Source organism: Equus caballus, chromosome 11 (genome assembly GCF_041296265.1).
Source record: "Equus caballus isolate H_3958 breed thoroughbred chromosome 11, TB-T2T, whole genome shotgun sequence".
Classification (NCBI taxonomy): domain Eukaryota; kingdom Metazoa; phylum Chordata; class Mammalia; order Perissodactyla; family Equidae; genus Equus; species Equus caballus.
This window is the reverse complement of record NC_091694.1, coordinates 6,830,136-6,851,307: the sequence shown is the minus strand read 5'-3', so window position 1 is coordinate 6,851,307 and position 21,172 is coordinate 6,830,136. Positions and strand designations below refer to the sequence as shown.

General features: G+C 47.7%; 2 protein-coding genes across 7 annotated transcripts; one reads left to right on the top strand and one right to left on the bottom strand.

Moving 5' to 3' along the window:
* Window positions 1–275: 275 nt before the first annotated feature.
* ATP5PD (ATP synthase peripheral stalk subunit d) lies at window positions 276–5,448 on the bottom strand. Of its 6 annotated transcripts, none has more exons than XM_005597175.4 (7): window positions 5,317–5,409; window positions 4,128–4,184; window positions 3,100–3,230; window positions 2,721–2,817; window positions 1,698–1,769; window positions 623–685; window positions 276–476 (listed from the first exon to the last, which is right to left on the bottom strand). In XM_005597175.4, exons 3-7 carry the CDS (start codon window positions 3,219–3,221, stop codon window positions 345–347), a joined length of 486 nt encoding a protein of 161 aa, XP_005597232.1. In that variant the 5' UTR covers window positions 3,222–3,230; window positions 4,128–4,184; window positions 5,317–5,409; the 3' UTR covers window positions 276–344. The 6 variants fall into 6 exon arrangements, with proteins under 6 accessions (XP_005597232.1, XP_070083037.1, XP_070083033.1 ...); XM_070226936.1 differs by lacking the exon at window positions 4,128–4,184 and adding an exon at window positions 4,185–4,225 and having other exon boundaries at window positions 5,317–5,399; XM_070226932.1 differs by lacking the exon at window positions 4,128–4,184 and adding an exon at window positions 3,734–3,874 and having other exon boundaries at window positions 5,317–5,397.
* Window positions 5,449–5,593: 145 nt separating this feature from the next.
* On the top strand, window positions 5,594–20,157 carry KCTD2 (potassium channel tetramerization domain containing 2). The gene is made up of 6 exons (XM_014736575.3): window positions 5,594–5,981; window positions 7,580–7,688; window positions 9,794–9,885; window positions 14,541–14,636; window positions 16,378–16,503; window positions 17,250–20,157. Exons 1-6 carry the CDS (start codon window positions 5,643–5,645, stop codon window positions 17,277–17,279), a joined length of 792 nt encoding a protein of 263 aa, XP_014592061.2. The 5' UTR covers window positions 5,594–5,642; the 3' UTR covers window positions 17,280–20,157.
* Window positions 20,158–21,172: the final 1,015 nt, after the last annotated feature.

Sequence of the window (21,172 nt, the reverse complement as noted above, 5' to 3'; positions counted from 1 at the left end):
GGTTTGAAAGCAGAGAGGAAGTTCGAGGGAATCAGTAGATAATGAGTCCTCTTTACCATATTCCAGTGAAATACACTGTCCTCGGCCCTACTGTTATTTGTGAGGACTGCAGCAGCCCTGGGCACTCAGTAATTGACTCTACTTACTCTAACCGTTAGACATCCGGACCAGCCACACCTGTATGCTCACCTTTCCATTTTAACAAAAATCCCCCTTCCAAGGAGGTCACCTCAGAGTTCTACCTATCTCAACCACAAAGGAGCAGACACACATAGCACTATACAATTATTTTTAATGTCCGGAGTTTACAAGACGAGCACCAGAGCTTTCTCCCCAACTCCAGTTTATAAATTCTCAATTGGCTTGTGAGGCCAATAAGGGTACTTCTTCTTGTCTAATTTGGTTTCTGGGAAGACTTCATTCAAGTCCTCAATGGTCATCTGATCAAATGGAATTATGTTCTTCATCTTCTCCAGCTGGAAAGAAAGGAAATGTGTTAAGATAAATAGGGCCACAGAGATACAAAAAAGAATCCAAGGCAGGTTGCTGCCACTAGGTGAAAGATGTGTGACTGTGAAAAGAGACAAAACTATTACCAGCAACAGCCAAGGCTTATCCTTACCTCCTTCTCATATTCCTCAATCCTGGCCTTTGAGAGAGACAAAAACTCAGCACAGCTTTTCACCTTTAAGAGAAGAGAGAAATTCTGTTTTGAAACCAAGTTGTACTGTCCTGACCCTGAGGCTCCCAAGGTATGAGAAGTCCCAGAGCCCACTCTTGCCTTCCCACTCTGTATGGATAATACGTGGCTGCCCTGCCTACTGGGGGAGCTTGCTTTGAGAGGCAAACTACAGCTTTTTCTAAAGGCACACAGAAGCCCGTTCAGGAGAACAAGAGTACGATGACAGGACCAGGGTTCTTCAGCGAGTTACTCATCTAGGCAACCTACAAAAGGCCTGCGTTTCATAAGGGCCAGTTATTGAACGGTCGGGACAAGCCGCCTGACCACCTAGCCAGAGGTCTCTTTGGTGGAGCGACTGGGTTCCAACATTTGGTCGTCAGTACTTTCAAGCAGTTAGGTATTTGAATCCTACCATGGATAATCTTCCTATTCAATTCCAATTCCTTAATTGTTTTTAACAGCTTTGTTGAGGTGTAACTGACATACAATAAAATATACCTATTTAAAGACTACCACTTGATAAGCTTTTCTTTTGAGGAAGATTAGCCCTGAGCTAGCTGCTGCCAATCCCCCTCTTTTTGCTAAGGAAGACTGGCCCTGAGCTAACATCCGTGCCCATCTTCCTCTACTTTATATGTGGGACGCCTACCACAGCATGGCATGCCAAGTGAGGCCACGTCTGCCCCCGGGATCTGAACCAGCGAACCCTGGGCCACTGAAGCAGAACATGCAAACTTACCCGCTACACCACCGGGACAGCCCCCACTTGATAAGTTTTGATATATGTACCCACGTGTGAAACCAACCCCACAATCAAGACAGTGAACAAATTTATCAGCCCCCTCCCTCCCATTCCCAGGCAACCGCTGATGTGCTGTCACCATAGATTAGCTGCATTTTCTAGAGTTTTATTTTATTGCTCCTTTTAATTCACTCTGCTGTAACCTAACCACTAAGAAATACAGAGCCGTCAGGAATTAGAATTTTAGAATAAGTAAGAGTCTTAACTACTTACATCTTCTTTTTCTTCAGCATCCACCTGGACAGTATATTTATCCTCCGGCACAGGAACCTTCAGGGCATTAAACTACAAACACAGGGACACTGAGTTGTCATTAATATACCCAGGAGCCCACAGAAAGGGCTCAAAGGCGCTAATCCTTACAGATCATATCAAAACACATTCTCCGTTCCAAGAGGAAACCAGTATGCGTATCGGGTGTTGTAGTGGAAAGAGTATTAGACGGGGCACAGGAGCTCCCATTTCTTCTCTGCCCTGTGACTGACTAACTGGAGACCTCGGACAATTCTTTATTAGGATGAGCCTCAGTTTCTTCACCTGAAAAGAACAGTTGGACTTGATGACCTTGAACCTTGGCGTTCTAAAGAAATTCTGATTTCTCTTTTAAGTGAAACCCTAGTGGGCTGATCGGTGGAAGTACTGTTTGCATGATGGAGATGGAGACGGGCTCTTCAGAGGCTGCTTAGGGTTGTCGCCCCAACACTGAGCACTGTACCTGGCACAGAGCAGGCCCTCGACAAGCACCTGTTGAATGAATCAAGAACTATATACTGAGGTTTAACGTGTAATTATCAGAAGAGGATAGGTGGATGAGAAATCACAGCTAGAAAGGACAGTAAACAACAGCAGAGAAATGAAGAAAATGGTGAAAGGTAGAAAAGATGTCAGTTTGTTCTAAAGGGGGACAGGTTGGGGGCTAAGAAATAATTCAGGAAGAGTTCACGGAAATATTTAACTTGACAGCCGTCTGGCTCCCTGATTTAAGGCTATACTGTACTGTTTCTTTGGATAAGAAACTGGCTGAATGAAGAAAGCCTGAATTCTCTGCACCTATTTACCATTTCAATCTACCACTGCAAGACCTGCGGCCACACCCATCTCTCCTGAGCTTCCTCTGGGGTCTGAGTGTTAACGCCAGCCTTCTTTCCTCACTGTCATCCTCATAGTTTCTACCATCCTGCTCCCTAGCTGGAAACCACATTACAACACCACTGCTCTAGTCGCCTGAAGTCTCACCTTCTTCTCAAAGTCATCTACCAAGCCCGCCTTCGCCACGTTGGCCTTGTAGTACGCCCAGTCGATAGCTGGTGGAGCCTCAGGCAGAGTAGCCAACCTGCTCACAGGGAAAAGCAAAGACTAAGATTGCCGCATGAGCAACAGAAAATCCACACAGGAATTTCCCTGTTCCTTATTCTGATGGCCTGGAGCTGTGATCACACTTTTCTCTAGGAGACATCACAGGAATGTAAAAAATTTAATTTCATTTGCAAAATGCATGGATTTCTTTACACTTTCTGTCAGAAGAGCATCAGAAATTCACATGTAATTCCAGAGCACTGTTTTGTTTCCACAATCAGTGGCAAGTTGAGAGGCTCCCTCTCAGAGAGGTACTGACCTGGAGGTGAGGGTCTCATTCCAGGATTTCAGGGAGTTGGCAATGGCCTTCTGGTTTCGGGGTATGATCTCCCCAAAAGCTACCCAGTCAATGGCTTTTAGAGCAAGTTTTCGCCCAGCCATCTTGCAATCCTAGAAAATAAAATGGATCAGATCAAAAATTCGGCTCCTAGAAAGAATCTTCTAAAGGGCATTTTAGAAACATGCAAGTCTTGGGGCTGGCCCTGTGGCCGAGTGGTTAAGTTCGTGCGCTCCCCTGCAGGCGGCCCAGTGTTTCATTGGTTCAAATCTTGGGCGCGGACATGGCACTGCTCATCAAGCCATGCTGAGGCAGCGCCCCACATGCCACAACTAGAAGGACCCACAACGAAAAATATACAACTATGTACCAGGGGGCTTTGGGGAGAAAAAGGAAAAAAATAAAATCTTTAGAAACATGCAAGTCTTTAAAAAACAGACCAGCATCCTCTGAGTGCTTGGTGGGTAAATTTATCAAGTAAAGGAATTACGATTAATAAAGCAGAAAAGGAGGACAGGTTAGCTTCTCAAATTCAAGTTGTGCAACCTGGCATATAAACATATTCTTTCTCCTAGATGGTCCTCCCTGTATTCCCCAACTCCTAACACATCCTTACAAGCCCAGTTCTCTGTTTGCTCTCCATGTGCCTTTAGAAATATTGCTGGGGGCCGGCCAGGTGGTGCAGTGGTTAAGTGCGCATGTTTCGCTTCAGTTCGGATCCCAGGTGTGGACATGGCACCGCTTGGCAAAAGCCATGCTGTGGTAGGTGTCCCACATATAAAGTAGAGGAAGATGGGCACAGATGTTAGCTCAGGGCCAGTCTTCCTCAGCAAAAAGAGGAGGATTGGCAGCAGATGTTAGCTCAGGGCTAATCTTCCTCCAAGAAAAAAAAAAGAAATATTACTAAGGTAATACTCATGCATTGCATACAAGTTAATAATTTAGATATATTTTCCATTCCGATTGTGTTTTATTCACTGATTCTCCAGTGCACAAAACCTGACACATACCCAAGTTTCAACAAGGCTTAGTTAAATAGAGCAGAGTCTCAGCCAGAATTTCCTCACCTGAAAATGGGGATAATATCAGCCCTGCTTACCTCAGAAAGCTGTTAAAAGTAGCAAATGAAATTGTGCACATCAGTTTGCTCCACAGTCTTATACAAACTTCAGAGGCTCTTTACCCCCTCCCTATCAGACTGGCAATATACCAACATCTTCTTATTCATGTCTGATTATCCCCTGCTGCACTAACACACACCGAGTACACTAGCAATACCCTTAAAAGCGGTATTCAACACATATGTGCATGTGAGAGAAGATGGAGAGTGATTACAGCCATCTTTTTTTAACCAAGAGAGAATATGGAAAATAGTCAACTTAAACGAAATAAGATCAGTGTCACACATTAACAGGAAGACTGAAACGTCAAAGGTCTTTACAAACCATGGGGTGGATCACAAGGGAGGTGGAAGAAATCTTTCCCAGGATCTTAAAAAGAAACTTGCCAACACCTGCCGTTTCCTTTCTTTCCCTCTCAGGACAGCTTATGTTTCCCGGAGTGGAGGTGAGAGCAGGTGACTCTCAAAGATGCCAGAGAAATGAGCGCTCTTACAGAGACTTTCCCAGCACCAGTAGCAGGCAGGCTGCATAAACGAACGGACTTTCGTCTTTCATTTATTGCTGAATGCCCGGCGCCTGGAACAGGTCATGCACATAGGAGGTGCTCAATGAAAACATGTTGAACGGGTAAGTGCACCCGGCACTTGAGAAGCTCTGAACGCTCCACACACTCGAATGCGGGAGCCCTCGGGAGCGAGGGGAGGGCGCAGCCTTCAGCCCACTGAGTGTCCCTCTGCAAATTAATGCTATCTCCGGGTAACGTTTCCCCAGCCCCCAAATCGGACTACTGAAGTCGCCCGCGCTGGCGGCGGCCTGAACGAGACAAGGTTTGTGCAGGCGCCTAAGTCGGCGGCGGCCGGGTCACAGCCTGATCCCTGCGACCTCGCGCGCTGGGGACGGGAGGGGAACGGAACGCGGAGCAAAGCCGCGGCAGCTACCCCCAGGCAGTCTGCCAGCAGAGCCTCAGCAGGGCCCGGCGGCCTCGGCAGGGGTGCGACAAGGGTCGGTGCGAAGCTCGGAGGCGGCAGGGCAGAGGAACCTGGCAGGGAACGGGTCCAACACCCAAAACCCCACTCACCTTCACCGACCCCGGCAGCCCGCAGTCCCCAGCAGCGAGCAACGGAAGTGGGTCACCGGAAGGCCTCCCCTCAGCCAACCCCTAAACGAAAGGGGCGGACCTTGCTTCTCAGGTGAGCCAGTAGAGATGAAGACTGGCTCCGGAAGTCCCGCCCCCGAGAGCGGGCACGGCACCTCCACTGCGCAGGTCCCCGGGCGCTGGTTGGGGGCCCTCCCATCCCTCTCTCCCGGCCCCACCCCCGCCGATGGGCCGGCCCGGCTCTCCCTGCCGAGAGATGGGCCGGCCCGGCGGCGCGCGGGCAGCGGCGGCGGCGGCGGCGGCCCAAGATGGCGGAGCTGCAGCTGGACCCGGCGATGGCTGGGCTGGGAGGGGGTGGCGGGAGCGGGCTGGGCGACGGGGGCGGCCCGGGCCGCGGGCCCCCCAGCCCTCGCCCCGCTGGCCCCACGCCCCGCGGGCACGGCCGCCCGCCCGCCGCCGCAGCGCAGCCGCTGGAGCCCGGTCCCGGACCGCCCGAGCGGGCAGGGGGCGGCGGCGCAGCCCGCTGGGTCCGGCTGAACGTGGGAGGCACCTACTTCGTGACCACCAGACAGACCCTAGGCCGGGAACCCAAGTCTTTCCTCTGCCGCCTCTGCTGCCAGGAGGACCCGGAGCTGGACTCGGACAAGGTGCGCCCCGCCCTCGGGCGCGCCCCCGGCTTTCGGACCCCCTCGTTCCTCCTAGGCTCGTCCCCAGATTCCTGCGACACGCTCCTCACAGGCGGGCTCCTCCGGCCGGGTCCCCCTCCTTCTCCCTCGCCAGGCTAGCCCCGGGGGCTGTTCTCCCCCATCCTCAGGCGCGCCCCGGCTTTCTCTCTGACCCCGCCCTTCGTTCTCAGCGACTCTTTCCCCACTCCGTGCCCACCCGCACCCACGAGAACCCACTCCACACCCCTTCTCCGTATTCCTCTCATCCCAGCCCTCAGGTCTGCATGAGTTTTTCCCTGGCTCCCCGTCAGCCCCTCAGTGCCTGTGCCTGATGCATCCAGAACTGGGTCAGGGTGAGCTAAGGCATCTTTGTAGCTTTCTCAGACTTCCTCTCGGACCCCTCTGCCAAGTTGGGTGAAGGCCTGGGTCTGAAGATGGCTTCGACAGCTGCAGGAAGTGCTTCTCATGCTGTCACACTTCTTTCCTGTGGTCCTGTTCCCTGAGCTCCCATCTGGTAACAGTCACTGTTTTAGGTCCATATTTGAGATCAGATACTTTCCTTGAAAAGAGGTTACCATTTGCCAGTGCAAACCTAAGCTGAGTGGTTAAGATGGAGGGAAAATGATAACCGAAGAATGCTGTTGGACAAGATGCATGGCTGCTAACCAAAGGGTTGAGAGGTGACAAGACGCTTAACCCATTTCCCGTTTGAGCTGTTGTTTGGATTTTTTTTTAACTTTACCCGTTCACCTTTTAGTTCCCACCTTATAGGCATTGACCATTGCGTACACCACCTTATATCCCGAATAGCACTCAGTCACATACCTTGTGACAGAGTTGGGATTGGATAAACATTGGTTGATTTCATGTATTCATCTCCTGCCTCTCCTCTAATAAACCTCAGATTGATGGAAATCTGTCCTGCCCTGACTTTAAAGGGTTGTCAAAATCCTTGCTTATAAACGAATTATTTTTATCTACCCTGAATCTTCCTTGTTGCAACATAAGCCAGTTTCTTCTTGTTCCTTTTACTGTAAAGATGAGTAGGATTGAAGCTGCTCAGAGCCAAGTCCTGGCCGTGCCAAGCTTCCTCTGGGCACAGAGCTGCGGTGTGTCAGTTACAGCTGGCAATGCAGACTCCCACTGATGTTGGCCTTGAGCTCAGGAGTGTTGCCAACTAAACAGAGGTTTTCTTAGGATTAGGAATGTGATTCGGGGGCACTAGAGAAGTCAGAATGTCCGTCTCAAGAAAAGATTTAAATCATGCAGCTATGACATTTTCCTCCTCCCTTTCTTTATAACAAATATGCCACAGAAGAATGTTGGTTAATTGTGTCCAAGTAAAGATTTTAGTAGTTCAAGTAGATGCCTAGATGATAAGACTGCACATCTGTAACACCTTACCGGATATAGTCTTAAAGTACAAGATGTATAAAGCTAGGCTTCTTGCCAATAGTTTGTGATAAGCAAACATCTAGTAAAACTTGCCCTCTCATTAATGAATTGTGACAGAGAGGTTGAAACCCTGCTCTGACTTAGTTTGAAAGCTCCATAATGATACCCTTGTGTTTGGTTGGCAGGACGAGACAGGGGCCTATCTGATTGACAGGGACCCCACCTACTTTGGTCCTATCCTAAACTACCTCCGCCATGGGAAACTCATCATTACGAAGGAGTTGGCAGAAGAAGGTAAGAACAGTGTTTGCACTGGGCATTTTCAAAATTCAGGCCGAGTCTTTAAAGTTGTATCACAGACTTAAATCTTGTTTGTGATTTTCATCGAGTTCATGTGTAGGTGTAGTCTGGTTAATGGAAGTGAGCAGGGAGCCTCCAGCTACCTAGTCTTGTCTGAGGGAGTCTAGTTTAAGGGAGCCCCATTGGGCTTGTTCAGCCTCCTTACTGAGAAGGGAAGTAGGTAGCTCAGCATTGTAAATAGCTTCAGGAGGTTTTTTCAAACCTGCGAAATTGCCAGGATCCCTTTTTACATTTACTTCTGTGCCAGCAGTCAACGTCCATAGCCTGAAACAACACATCTCTGACATTTAGTTATTTATATTTTCAATTTTAGTTTGAACTTGCAGCTGTAAAAAATATAAAGGCTTGGCCTCATTTCTTTTAAGACTAGTCTCACGCTTCCTTGTAAATTTTTGCAGCTGACCTAATTCATTCTCCAGTCCAATGTCAGGTGCATCCTGGGTTGCCTCATCTTTTTGGTTTGTAGGGCATCTGGGCTGTAAGTGGGTCTAGAGAGCTTTCTAAAGGCTTGGCTTGGTCTCACCGAAGGCGTTCAGTTGAAGACTGGGACCTGTCCCTAACTCCAGGGAGCCCTGATCTGGGAGCTGTAGCTCTGAGTGAGAAAGCCGTAATGGCTGTGCTGGCTAATGAAGTGACTGCAGAACACCTCCCTTTCAACCAGTGAAAAGAAAACTCGCGCTCTCTTTTTATTAAGGCTCTCTTTTTTTTTTCCTTAACATTTCAAATGCATACAGAAGTCACAGGAATAGTACAATAAATCCCATGCGCCCACCATCTATCTTCAGCAATTACCGACTCATGGGGAATCTTGGCTCTTGAAAAGAGGAATCTTAAGCATTTTTTCTAATGCCTTTAAAAAAAACACTTTTTATTTTGAAATAATTTCAAACTTAGAGAAAAGGGCAAGAATAGTACAAAGAACTCCCTTTACCCAGATTCACCAATTTTTAGCATTTTTTGGTCATATTTGCATTATCATTTACCCATTCTCTCTCCTTCTCTTGCCTCTTCCCCTCCCGCCCTCTTTTTATTTCTGAACTATTTGAGAACAGATTATAGGCTTTACCCCCTTAATACTTCAATATGTATTTCCCAAGAACAAGAGTATTCTGTTACATAACCACAGGACAGTTCTCAAATTCAGGAAATTTAGGGTCAGGCCCCGGGGCCAAGTGATTAGAGTTCTGCACATTCCGCTTCAGTGGCCTGGGTTCACAGGTTTGGATCCTGGGCACAGACCTACTCCACTCATCAGCCATGCTGTGGAGGTGTCCCACATACAAAAAAATAGAGGAGGATTGGCACAGATGTTAGCTCAGGGCTAATTTTCCTCAAGCAAAAAAAGAGGAGGATTGGCAGCCGAGGTTAGTTCAGGGCAAATCTTCCTCAGAAAAAAGAAAAAAAAAAATCCAGGAAATTTAATATTGATAATATGTTTAGCTATAGCTTATATTCCAATTTTGTCAATTGTTCCAATAATGGCCTTTATAGCAAAAGTTTTCCTAGTATAGGGTCACACATCCCATTTAGTTGTCCTAAAGCATTTGATTTTGTTTCACATGGGATTCTTTCAATGATTGCCTTATATATTGCTGAAATAATAAGCATCCTATTAAATTTAGGCCACATAAACTTACACACACACACCCACCCTTGGTCATTTTTAGGACAAACTGGGTAAAAAAATGCAAGCTCAGGAGTTAACCAGTGGAATAGTTCCAGGAACTAGGTGACATACGGGAAGGAGGTCCTGCAGCTAATGGGCAGGTGCAGAGAGGGTCGAGGACGGTGTCAGGTGAGAACCCGTAGCGGGGAAATGAAGCGAGCAGAGCAGACCCTTGTGCTTGACTCAGTTTCGTTGGGGAAAAGGTAGTGGGTTCACCCTAAGCAGCAAAGAAACGTTCCGCAGGCTGAAGGAGGGAGACTAAACTTGCGCCTGAAAGATCCAGTTCTTAGCAAACACGTCAACTCCAGCCTCTTCCTGCCGCTTGCCGGGGAGTTCGCACACACCTCTAACTACAGTTTCGTCCTTTTTCTAGGTGTGCTGGAAGAAGCGGAGTTTTACAACATTGCATCTCTGGTGCGCCTGGTAAAGGAAAGGATACGGGACAATGAGAACAGAACTTCACAAGTAATGAGTTTTGAACTCTTAAGGGGGAAGTATCTCGAGTGGCTGTCTTTGTCCGTGCGTCTGGGTGTGATTTGCAAAGGAGGGTGTGCTGCTTGGTGAGGGCCCTGCCCCTCCCCTTGGAGCTGAAGGTCTGTGTGGAACACGGTCCATCTGTCAGGCAGATAGCGCACACTCCTCCAGACTTGTTCAGAGCAAGGAAATAGAGAAGGAAAAATAATAAAGAAAACGAAACAGCCCATGTCCCCTTAGAAGAATGGGGAGGTTGTGGCTGCTCACCATATGGCAGTGGGAGGAGCCCACTGCACTTTAAGTCCAAAACCTGTTCTCTCAGACAGAATAGCTGTCTCCCTCCACGTAAAGACAGGATGGGGTCTTGCTTCCACCTGTTGGCCAGCCTTTAACGTGTGACCACGTCACATCCAGCTCCTGACAGCCACTTGAAACCCGCCTCATGGTGTAGACTTTAGAAGCTGCTTATGACTCATGCTTCTGAGAAAAATAATACCAAGCTTCTTTTTTTGTTATGAAGTCTGGATTTTTATACTAACTCAGTAGATATAGTAACAAAAATGAAACAATCTGCCACCTACTTTGAGAAGGGAAGACAGTAGGGCATACTTGGCTTATTTTATGTCACATCATCCATCATGTGTCTTAAGTGGCCCCAATGGCTTCTGTTAGGCCCTTGGGATTCTGTGACTAATAAGAGAAGGTCTGTGCCCTCGAGAAGCTTGAAGTCCAGCAGAAAGATGCTCCTTTTCATGTATTTAGGCTCTGTTTTAAGAAAGTACAACTGCAGTAATGGCAGAATGGGACTCCGCTGTGACCATCTGTCTTACAGCATCTTGCTTCTTATCCCATCGGAGACTGGTGGTGGGTGCTTTCTTGAGATCTTACCCATTGCACTGTAGAATTTTCATGTGATTAAGAAGAAGGCGATTTTTCTTTTCAAAAGTAAAAAATAATTCCTTGCTCTTCCTGTTAGACTTCATATATCAAAGTTATCTGGTTCTAAATGGAATTTTCTAGATGAATAACTACACCAGTGATAAAAAATGAACTCTCTTACCCATTTTATCTTCAGTACTTTGCAAAGGTGGAAAGAAGGGCTTGTTCTCTTCACTCCGGCCAGTAGTTGAAAGTTTCCTTTTTAATGTTCAAAGACGAATTTGTAGTAGGCTTACAGATCACCGTTTGAAATATGATCTATTGTCACCAATCTTTTTGCCATCTCATATTATATTTACATGTCATCTTTTGCTATTGTAGATATTTAATAGCTTAGACATTCTGAAAATCTAGCTTTATCCTCAATTTTCCATGTTCCAAAAAACTTTTGATTGCTTAGTATAAATTTTGATGGTACCATGAATTATGTAATTTGAAACCATTCAAATCCTCGCACCTGAACATTCTCAGTTCTTTGCCATTAGCTAATTCCTTGAGAACATTGTAAGATTTCTATTTGATGACAGCAATTAAGTTAATTAGTCCTCTAGATTCTGAAGGCTTGTGGATTTATACCCAGTTGGAAGCTTTTTTCTTCTAGGGATGTCAAGACCTTTTTGATGTTAATTGATCTTCCATCTGTCCTTTTTATTTAGCGAAACTCTGGGCAATGGATTTGATGTTCAAAGATACCCTCTTTTGCACTTAATTGCATGTGGCTTTAAGGTGAAGTTGGCTGTGTGTGGATTTCCATGGCTGTCTCTTCAGATACCTTATCTCCTTTAACTTGTCTGTGTTTAAGATTTTATTTTTCCTTTTTCTCCCCAAAGCCCACCCCACCCACCCCAGTCCATAGTTGTATATGTTTTAGTTGTGGGTCCTTCTAGTTGTGTATGTGGGACCGCGCCTCAGCATGGCCTGATGAGTGGTTCCATGTCTGCACCCGGGATCCGAACCGGTGAAACCCTGGGCCGCCGAAGCGGAGCCCGAGAACTCAACCACTTGGCCCCAGGGCCGGCCCCAACTTGTCTATGTTTAAAGGAGAGACACGTGGTAGACATTCAGGCAAAGCCCAAGATGTGGGGGTCCTACCCCACCTTTTTTCAGTGACCTCTCATCTCTTTTAGTGGCTGCCACCATTCTCTTTCTTTGCTGTTTCCGATAATATTTTTTGCTAGGTGAGTAGTCTTGGTGCATTTGGGAGCACCAGTGGTTTACTGGTGAGAAAATAAAATGAGAAAAATAAAGAGACAATACAGACATCTTAAATATCTGGGACTTTGACAGCTGTGGCTAGTAGCATAGGTCTTTTATGATGCTCTGAGTCTTGTAATATAAAATACCTAGTTGTTTCCAAAGCGTGTGGTTAGAGCACTTGAAATCTTCAGAAGATCTGTCCTATATTTTATATGGAAGGAAATTTTTTTTATCTTAGTACCTTGGTTAATTAATGATAGCTGTACCTTGCTTAGAAGAAGAAAGCATAGAAGAAAGAATACAGTGTTATCAGGCAGACCTGGGCTCAAGGCCCAGCTCTACCTCCAATCCACTTAATCGCTGCACAGGTCAGGAAGATGCTGCTGCCTGACACGGTGTCCCACATGCAGAAGGGAGTCCTGCCTTCCAGGACTGCAGTGAAGACTAGAGGAGGGTGTAGTGCTGCGGGCTGTGGCCCTCAGTAGTCAGTAGCTGCTTTTATTTATCCAGTGTTTCCCAAGTAGTGAGTCGTTCTAAAACTAATTTTCCAGATGACTGAAGCCAACTCGTCCTTTTGAAAAAATACTAAGTTTTCATCGTTCTTAAGGAAACAGTCCATATTTTCTTAGAATCGTATGGAACATAACTGACCCCTCTCTCCATGACTGGGCATCGTTGCTGTTTGTGCTGTAGCAAATGCCTCGTGCCCTCTGGGGCAGGCAGGGAATGTGCAGCCTTTAGACCCACCACTGAGTGGTCCCAGACTGCTGAACACTGGGTCCTCCTGGGTGCCTTTAATTGTCTTCCTGTGGACGGGACCATCCATCTGGTGAGCGTGCCTCCCTGCAGCGCCCTCACCTGACTTTGGCTTCCACTGCCCCATGGGCCAAGTCCAAGTCCCAAGGGTGAGGGGTTCTCCGGTGGATGAGGTGGAGGGCCTTGTGCTGCTGCTTTAGGGCGTCCATTTCCGCTGCTCAGCCCTTTGGCCTCTGGTTCTCACTTTTTTTTTTTAAATATTTTATTTTTTTCCTTTTTCTCCCCAAAGCCCCCTGATACATAGTTGTATATTCTTCGTTGTGGGTCCTTCTAGTTGTGGCATGTGGGACGCCACCTCAGCATGGCTTGATGAGCAGTGCCATGTCCGCGCCCAGGATTTGAACCAACAAAACACTGGGCCACCTGCAGGGGAGCACACGAACTTAACCACTCGACCACGGGGCCAGCCCCTGGCCTCTGGTTCTAATGTGAGTTCTAGAGAGTTGAGTCTGACCAGCAAATAGCTTCTCTCTGAATTTCTGGCACCAGCTAGATGTGTAACAGTTCAGTCTTATCCTGACACTGACTGCCCAGAGTTAGTGTCAGACAGCACAGGTCTCAGGGTTCAGTCCCACAAGACCACCGTCACTTCAGTCATCAGTCCCGGGTCCCCAGGCTACCCACACTTCTGTCTGACATGGCTACAAATTCAGGTGTTCCCACGACACACCCTTCAGGTTCAGTAATTTGCTAGAATGACTCACAGAACTCAGGAAAGTGCCATGCTTACTATTATAGTTTATTGTCAAGCGTACAAATGAACAGCCAGATGGAGAGATACACAGGGCAAGGTCTGGAAGGGTCCTGAGCGCAGGAGCAGCTGTCCTCCTGCACTGCCCTCCCAGTGCTTGGACATGTTTGCCACCTTGGAAACTCCCTGAACCCTGTCGTTTAGGAGTTTTTAAGGATGTTTCATTATGTGGGAATGATTGATTAAATCATTGGCCGTTGGTGACTGAACTCAATCTCCACCCCTCCGTCCTCCCCGAGGTCAGGCAGTGGGGTAGGTCTTTCTGGTGACCGGTCATTAGCATAAAAAAGACACTTCTATCACTCAGGAGATTGCAAAGGTTTTAGGAGCTCTAAACCAGGGACAGGAACCAGGGACAAAGACCAAATATTTGTTTTTTGTTATACCACATTTCTATAACAGGAATGTTACCATGTAACCCTGAAACACTTCCACTTTCAGGCAGCCTCAGCAGAGGGTACAAATAGCTTCGACGTTTGTACACTATGGGATTCCTATTAATGTATTATTCCCATAGAAAGATATCACTCTGACTCAATCAAAATATGGTCTACATTTTCACCATATATGCAGATATGAATGACTTCAGAAAAACATGTGGCTTTCTTGTCCAAAGTAATTTTACTCTACTTTCTAGTTAGGGAAGTAGATGAAGTCTAAGTTTATCCGCATGGTCGCTCGCCTGATTCCTCTCTCCGAAGTTCAGGATTATTTTGCCCTCTGATTCATGTTCTTGGACCCTTTATTTTCTTTCTTCCCTTGGATAAGGTTCTATTGAAAAACTACAGTGCCGCTTGTAAAAGGGAATAGTGGATGGCTGCCAAGAAAAAAATTCCAAGCAAACTCCTTTCAGTCCTTACTCTCCTGAAGAACCTCACCATGGCAGCTGCAAACTGTTGTGTCCTTGAAACTGTTCCTCACGGTCAGTTTGTGGTTGTCGCAGGGCCCCGTGAAGCACGTGTACAGAGTCCTGCAGTGCCAAGAGGAGGAGCTTACCCAGATGGTCTCCACTATGTCCGATGGTTGGAAATTTGAGCAGGTATGTTTCTTAGGTAGTAGCAACCGTGTAGCTCAGCCTAGGAGTCCACACTCTTCCAACAATCACTGTCTGTAGCCGGTTAATCACCCTGGGAGTTCAGGAGGGCCCGGTGTGATCCCATTCAGAAACACGGGAAAAGAGAGCCGCTGGGGTGGATTGTTTGTGCACCAAGTACGTGACGTACTTGGACTCAGTACATGATGAGTTGGGGAGAATTGAGAATAGTATGGTGTCTCCCAGCTTCATAGCCAAAGTTTCAGCTTGATGTGCCCCAAAGGAACCAGTCAGCTTGTTTAGGCTTGAAAATGCCTCTCTGGCTTTTTTCCCTCAGAAGGATTCCTTTCAAAAGTACTCACTGACATTCTAGAATAAGTACCTAAAGAAGACTAGAATTCAACAACAACCTTTCCTTTGCTTACCCAAGGGTCCGAACTGTATCGGTCTGAGTATCTTTAATCCACTGTCAAAAGCCAGGGGAACGGGTGTGATGTGAAAGGAATCAAACGCAATGAGAAGTGTGGCATGGGCATTTCCTGTCAGTCTATTGATTTCTGCTCTTTCAGCTTCGTGCTTATAATTGAGGCATCAGAACAAAGCGACTGAGAGTCAGAGTTCTGCCATTAGATGGCAGAGTTGTTCATCTGTTGTCTTCAAAACACACGGAGGCTGAGTGTGAATGGAATGGATCGTTTAAACGGATTGTGCCTGTGTTTATGTAGAGTTTAAGAGGCCAGTTGAACTGTCACCATAAGCTTACTTTCTAAAATAAAAGTTACTCTCTGTGTTAACAGTATTATGTTATAGATCAGATACACAGGTGTCTGTCTTCACTGGATTTCTCCTCACACTTACCTTCCACTGCAGAAGCAAGTCTGCCTGTGTGTGCCAACCTAGTTCTTGTTCAGGTGTGGGGCTGTACTTCCACTGCAGAAGTGTTTCCCCTGATAGAAAGTCTTAAGCAAAGGATATTTTGAAAACTTTTTAAAAGTGTTCTTTGTGAAACTAATGAATGATTTTTTATCTTATTTTTCTCATCGTGTTAATGTCCTGTGGGAGGAGAGTATTCTCCCATCCACTCTGTCATATGGACGAGGAAGTTTAGGCGCAGGAAGGCTGAGGTGTCTGTAACCCTCGTACAGCCAGCCGAGCTGAGGCCCCGCGCCCTGGCCAGGACAGCCTCACCCTCGGGCTCAGCTTCTCCCTGTGCATGTGGACTTCCTATTTAGAACTAAATCCTAAATTCAATTCCCCAAAAAGCTTAAAAGTACCAGCAGCGCGTGGCTTACAGTAGCTATTTAGTGATTTGCTTGATGCTTTCCAGAGCCTGTCGAGTGCCTGCCTCCTGTCTGGGACTTCTGCTTAAAGATGAGCCAGCTCTGTGTCGTTGTTTCGGCTGAGGCAGGCATCCATTTTCATTCACAGAAACATTCTGTTTCACCCCAGCGTTTGCTAGAGGGAACGGCACCATGTTAATCTTAGTTGCTGCCTTTAGGGTTGTTTCAGTGCTTGGGTGAGGGGGACAGTGGCAGAACTCAGACTGTTCTTCTTTGGGGAAGCCTTGTTGATGATGCCCTGATGAATAACTGAGAGCCAGCTCTCCCCTGGGGCCTGGATAGTCCCCGGGAATTCTTCATCCTTTGAGAAGCGGGACTAGGAAGTTCAGTCAGGAGGAGGGTTTGATCCGTGTGGCACTTCAGTATTTTAAGATCACCGTGTGTTCCCCACGTTCTTGTCTTACCAGCTGATCAGCATTGGATCTTCCTATAACTATGGCAATGAGGATCAGGCAGAGTTCCTCTGTGTCGTCTCCAGAGAACTAAATAATTCTACCAATGGCATAGTCATAGAGCCGAGTGAAAAGGCGAAGGTAAGAAGTCGCTTCCCCAGCTTTGTCTGTGGCTCTGGGCTTTGCCTGACCTGGCGTTCATCGCTTCTTCCCTTTCCTTCTCAGCCAGCTTTCATTTCCCCTTCATATTGGGCTTTTGACTGTTGTAATTGAAATCAGGATTTATGGAGCAGTGACAGGGGCCTTTAGTTAGGAAACGCAGACTGAAACAGGGCAGAGTTTTCCCAGACTCTGTCAAATCAATGAAAAAGAAAGCTTATTGCCACTAAATACCACAAGGTGAAAATTCTGAAACTTAAAATTGGAAAGTATTTTGCCTTTATCTTTGAAACTGTTTTATTTTTTTGCTGCCTCAAGAGACGAGGTATTTGGTTACTTTTCTGACTTCCCCCCAAGTTACTGGAAAATCGGACACTGTTGTCTTCTCTTCCTCCACTCTGCCCTCACACACACACACACGTGCACACAGACACTTTAAATCACCATCACGTGGCGAACCTGACCCATGTCCTTGGGCCGGTAGCACGCGAGAAGCGGTCCAGCAGCATGTAAACTTGAGGCCCAGCCATGGGCTGCGCATCTTTTACGGCAACTTCAGGGGAGGCTGCCCCACCTCCTGGGATGGCGAAGATTGTGTGCTGCTCCCGGGGCTCCAGTGGAAAGCAGCTGGCGGTCTCTTCCCTCAGCAGTCTGCTTAGCAGCCTCAGCCTAAAAGCAGTCTGCATCCAGTCTGAGCCTCAGCCCTCTCCCCCATCTTCCACTTCCAGATTCTTCAGGAGAGAGGATCTCGGATGTGAATTCCAGAATCCTGAACATCCAGAAAGCAACAGCAGAGCACCTCCGTGAAGTCCAATCTTGCTCCTCTCCTGTACAGTAACCAAGCTCCTGCGAAGCGAAGCTGAGCCTGGCCTCCCAGTGGAGAAGTATTCCGGTCAAAACCAAAGGAACCCCACCCCCAGCCCCACTCCCAGGAACCCGAAGACAGATACACCTTCTGGCTGCAGAATACCTTTTCAAAAACCTTTTGTTTTCTTAGCCAGTGTTATGAGAAATCTTTATAGCAGCAGCTGGGCTGGGTTCCCAGTTGGAGCCCTTAGGGGATCTGGGGGATGGGAAGCGGAACACCTGGCTCCTTGCACATGCCTACTTCAGGGAAGCTGGAGCAAATGGAAGAGGGCTGTCCCTGAGCTGTGCCATGTTTTCACCTGAGTGTGCCATGTTGGACGCTGGCAGCTGTTTGTACACTATCTTTCCCCTCCTATACACCCAGAGTAATGGAGCAGATGCAGAGGATTCTAGCTTCAGTTTATCAAGTTGAATTGAGGTGTTGGATAAAGGGTAGAGTTGCCAGAGTACCCCACATTCCTGTGACCAAAGCCTCTTTGAGGAAGGGGAGGATGGGGTGTCGTTGGTTGTGGGTGGAGGTTGGGGATGGTTGCTCTGGATTACGGCACTTGGCTGCCACCATGTTCAGCTTTGTGTCATTTGTCTCCAGCAGCCTGGACCCTCCACATAGCTTGCTTTGTTCCCAAGAAGAGGGTGGAGGCAGGCGGCATCCTGCACTGAATCAGACAGACAGATGGGAGCTTTAGGTATTTGGTGTACCTGCTTCTGCAGCCTTTTCCTGCCCTCCGTTGGCTCATCTTCCTTCCCTGACTTTTTAAACTGGTCCAAGGATAAAGGGACTTTGGGCCCTCTGATGGCTTGGGGTGGGGACAGCTGTTTCTTTGTAAGTTGCCAAATGTGTTATGTTGTAGTATCCAGAAGTGTTGTTATTTCTGTGATTGTCTCTTGGAAATGCCTTGACTGAACGTGTGATATTTGTATTTCTTCTTGGTATCTAACCTTGGCCAACCTACCCTGCAGCCTCGTCTGTGACCCCACACAATCCCCAGTAGTGTGTATACGTTTGCCGGGCAGTCTGAGGACTCCCTGCATCTCTGACCCCACCCCTCACCATCACTTCTTTCTATGGAGTGCCATGTCATCAGGGATCAAATGCTCGTTTGATGGTGGGGAGCAGAGCCCTCCTTTGGGCTGTGACCACAGAGCTTATATCTGGATTTTTCTGAGATCTTGAGTCTTGTGAGCAGTTGCTAAATGCAGAGGGGCCGGAGAATCCTTATTTTTCCCCAGATGACTTTCAGAGTGTGGCACACGGTCCAGAGAAGGGGAAGGTGCCTCTGAGGAATGCTCCATCTATAAAAGTCACCTCAAGCTGTTCGCTCCTGGATCCCTTCACGGTTGAGGTTCTCTGCTCCGCAGCTTAACTCTTTACTGGGTGGGTCTGGGGTCGTAATTTTTGGAAATGACTATTGACTGTGCCAAATGTCTTTTGAGCTTGTAACCTGCCCATGCCCAGATGGCACGACTCTTCTCCAGGATTCTCACTTTGACCTTATTTCTCTGTGTATAGAGTAGGATAGAAATGTGTGCAACGGTGTCTGCTGATACACGTGTGTCTGCACACCAACGTGAGCTTGCGTGTTGGCACCTCTGAAGTCTGGCCCATGCCCAAGATTTTTACAGCTGTAAAATATTAGAGACACTTCTACCTACAGTCAAAGTAGTCACCTTTTCAAAAAGGTTGCAGGCATCCATCCTATCACCTTTCAGGAAAAAAAAAAGATCTGAGTGCATCAAGCTGCTCTGACCAGAGTAGGAGAGAAGACTTTGGAAGAGGTGCTCTTTGGCCAATTCGAGGAAGTGACATCAGACTGAAAGGAGGAAAAGCAGCTTCATTTGGGGCCTTGTGCCTGATCAGATTTGCTTTCCTGGGGCTCGATGCCTGATAATCAGCCTCTGGTCCCGAGCCGGCAAGAAGGCGTGAGAAGGGCTAGAGGGCAGACGTGGGCAAGCCCCGCAGGAACGTGTTGTTACTTTCGTTTCTCTTTTTGGAATTCCGCAGTGGGCCCTGTAAGAAGACTCCTGAGCCCCTTGCTAAGTGTTCTTGGAAGCAGACATAGTGATATTTCTGCTCTCCTAGAGGGCTGGCTATCACCAAGTTTCCCTGCTCACGGCCCCCAAGTGATAATTTAAATTTTTCCAATGCTCCAGAAATCTGAGGATGATTCATTTCTTAAGGTTTCTGGAAAAGTATTTTACGCAAGCCCCTTATGAACCAGGTTGGTGTTTTTCTTGAAAGCCATGTGCCCCTGGGAGAGTCTGGCTGATAACCTCAGAGAGAGATCTGGCATTGGTTTGGGGGTGTCACATGACCAGTGCCCCACACCCTCCAGCTGCCCAGTGCTGCCAAGCAGGGAGTGTCTTCCTGCTTCTCTGCCCAGGTCTGGGGCCGCGGGTGATGCAGGCCAGGCCCAGGAGCAGCCTTGCCTCTCCTGAGTGATATCAGACAAATTAGCTCACTTATTCTTTTCCTCAGAACTTGCTTTTTCCTTGGCAGTGAGGTGGGGTCCAACCTCTAGAGTGACTTTGTTTCCACACAGTTAACTGATCTCAGGGGTGTCAGCAAGATGTGGGAGAAGAAGGAACAGAGATGCTGAGGGAGTAGGGCTGAGAGGACACCCACACCCTCCAGCATGGCCTTTGATCCAGACATTAGGGACCATGCCTGTCACTTGTGGGTGCCCCTTGTTACCGTTTGTGTGTTTGAATAAAGTCTGAAATGCTGTGACCTTTTTTTTTGTCAATAAAGACATGAAACAAACTTGTGAATCTTGTAGCTTTTGGTGTATGTTTTCCAGTTCGGCAAGCTCGTTGGTTTCCACTGTCGCTTTGGTGATCATCGCACTGTCCTCAGGAGATGAATTTCACTGCACCTTTTCAGCAGAGCTGCCTACAAAGTCCTCATTTCTCCTGCTGCTAAAACTGCCTGAGGGCGTATCAGGCCTTCTTCCTCCTGCTCTCATTTTACCGAATCTGAGAGGCCCTGGAGAGTGCTGGAAACAGAAGGTGGGACAGATGGGCTACCCACCAGAGAGCGGGGAAGAGTCAAGGGGAGGAGTGTGAGATGGCTTTTAAGGGAAAAAAGTTCCTGGAAGAAAGTGACTAGGTGCCGGTTTTCTCATCAAGGAAGAGGTTGAGTAGGAAATGTGAGGTGAGAACAAAGTAACCAACGAGTTAAGAGTTGATCATTTCAGGCCTCAGGCAGGGTGTGGGATCCTCAAAAGGCGTTAGGTGGTCCCCTCCCGTAGGGTGCTTACAGTGGAGAGACAGCGGCGTCTACACACAAAGTTAGTGAACAAGGTATGTGATTGTATCAGCCAGGGTCCAACAGACACGGAGACCATAGCAGCTGTCAACAATGGTGGGGAAAGGAAAGAGCTGGGGGGACGGAGGTGTCACAGATGCAGTGATTGCAGGATGCAGTTATAGCTCCCAGGACAGGAGCAATGAGAAGAGGTTGGGATTATTAAAATGTAGCAGCTCGGAGGAGGGCCCCTGTGGAGAAGGAGGGAGGGGCCCAGTGAGACTGGCTCTAGGAGTGGTAAAACTGCAAGTGAACCGACACTACTGGAACCAGCTATTGCTGCCAGAGTGAAGCTGCGTTGCTGTGGTTTCTGTGATAACAGGAAGGAGCACGTCCCTCCTTTTCTTCCCCTAGCTTTGCAGTCTCCCTCTCACGTTCCCTACAGGCAAGCCTATCAGGGAGCGAGCTGGTAAAGGAGAAATGGGCTTGGCAGCTTTCCAGCCCCAAGAGCACAGGGCAGCATCTGGAGGATGGGTCAGG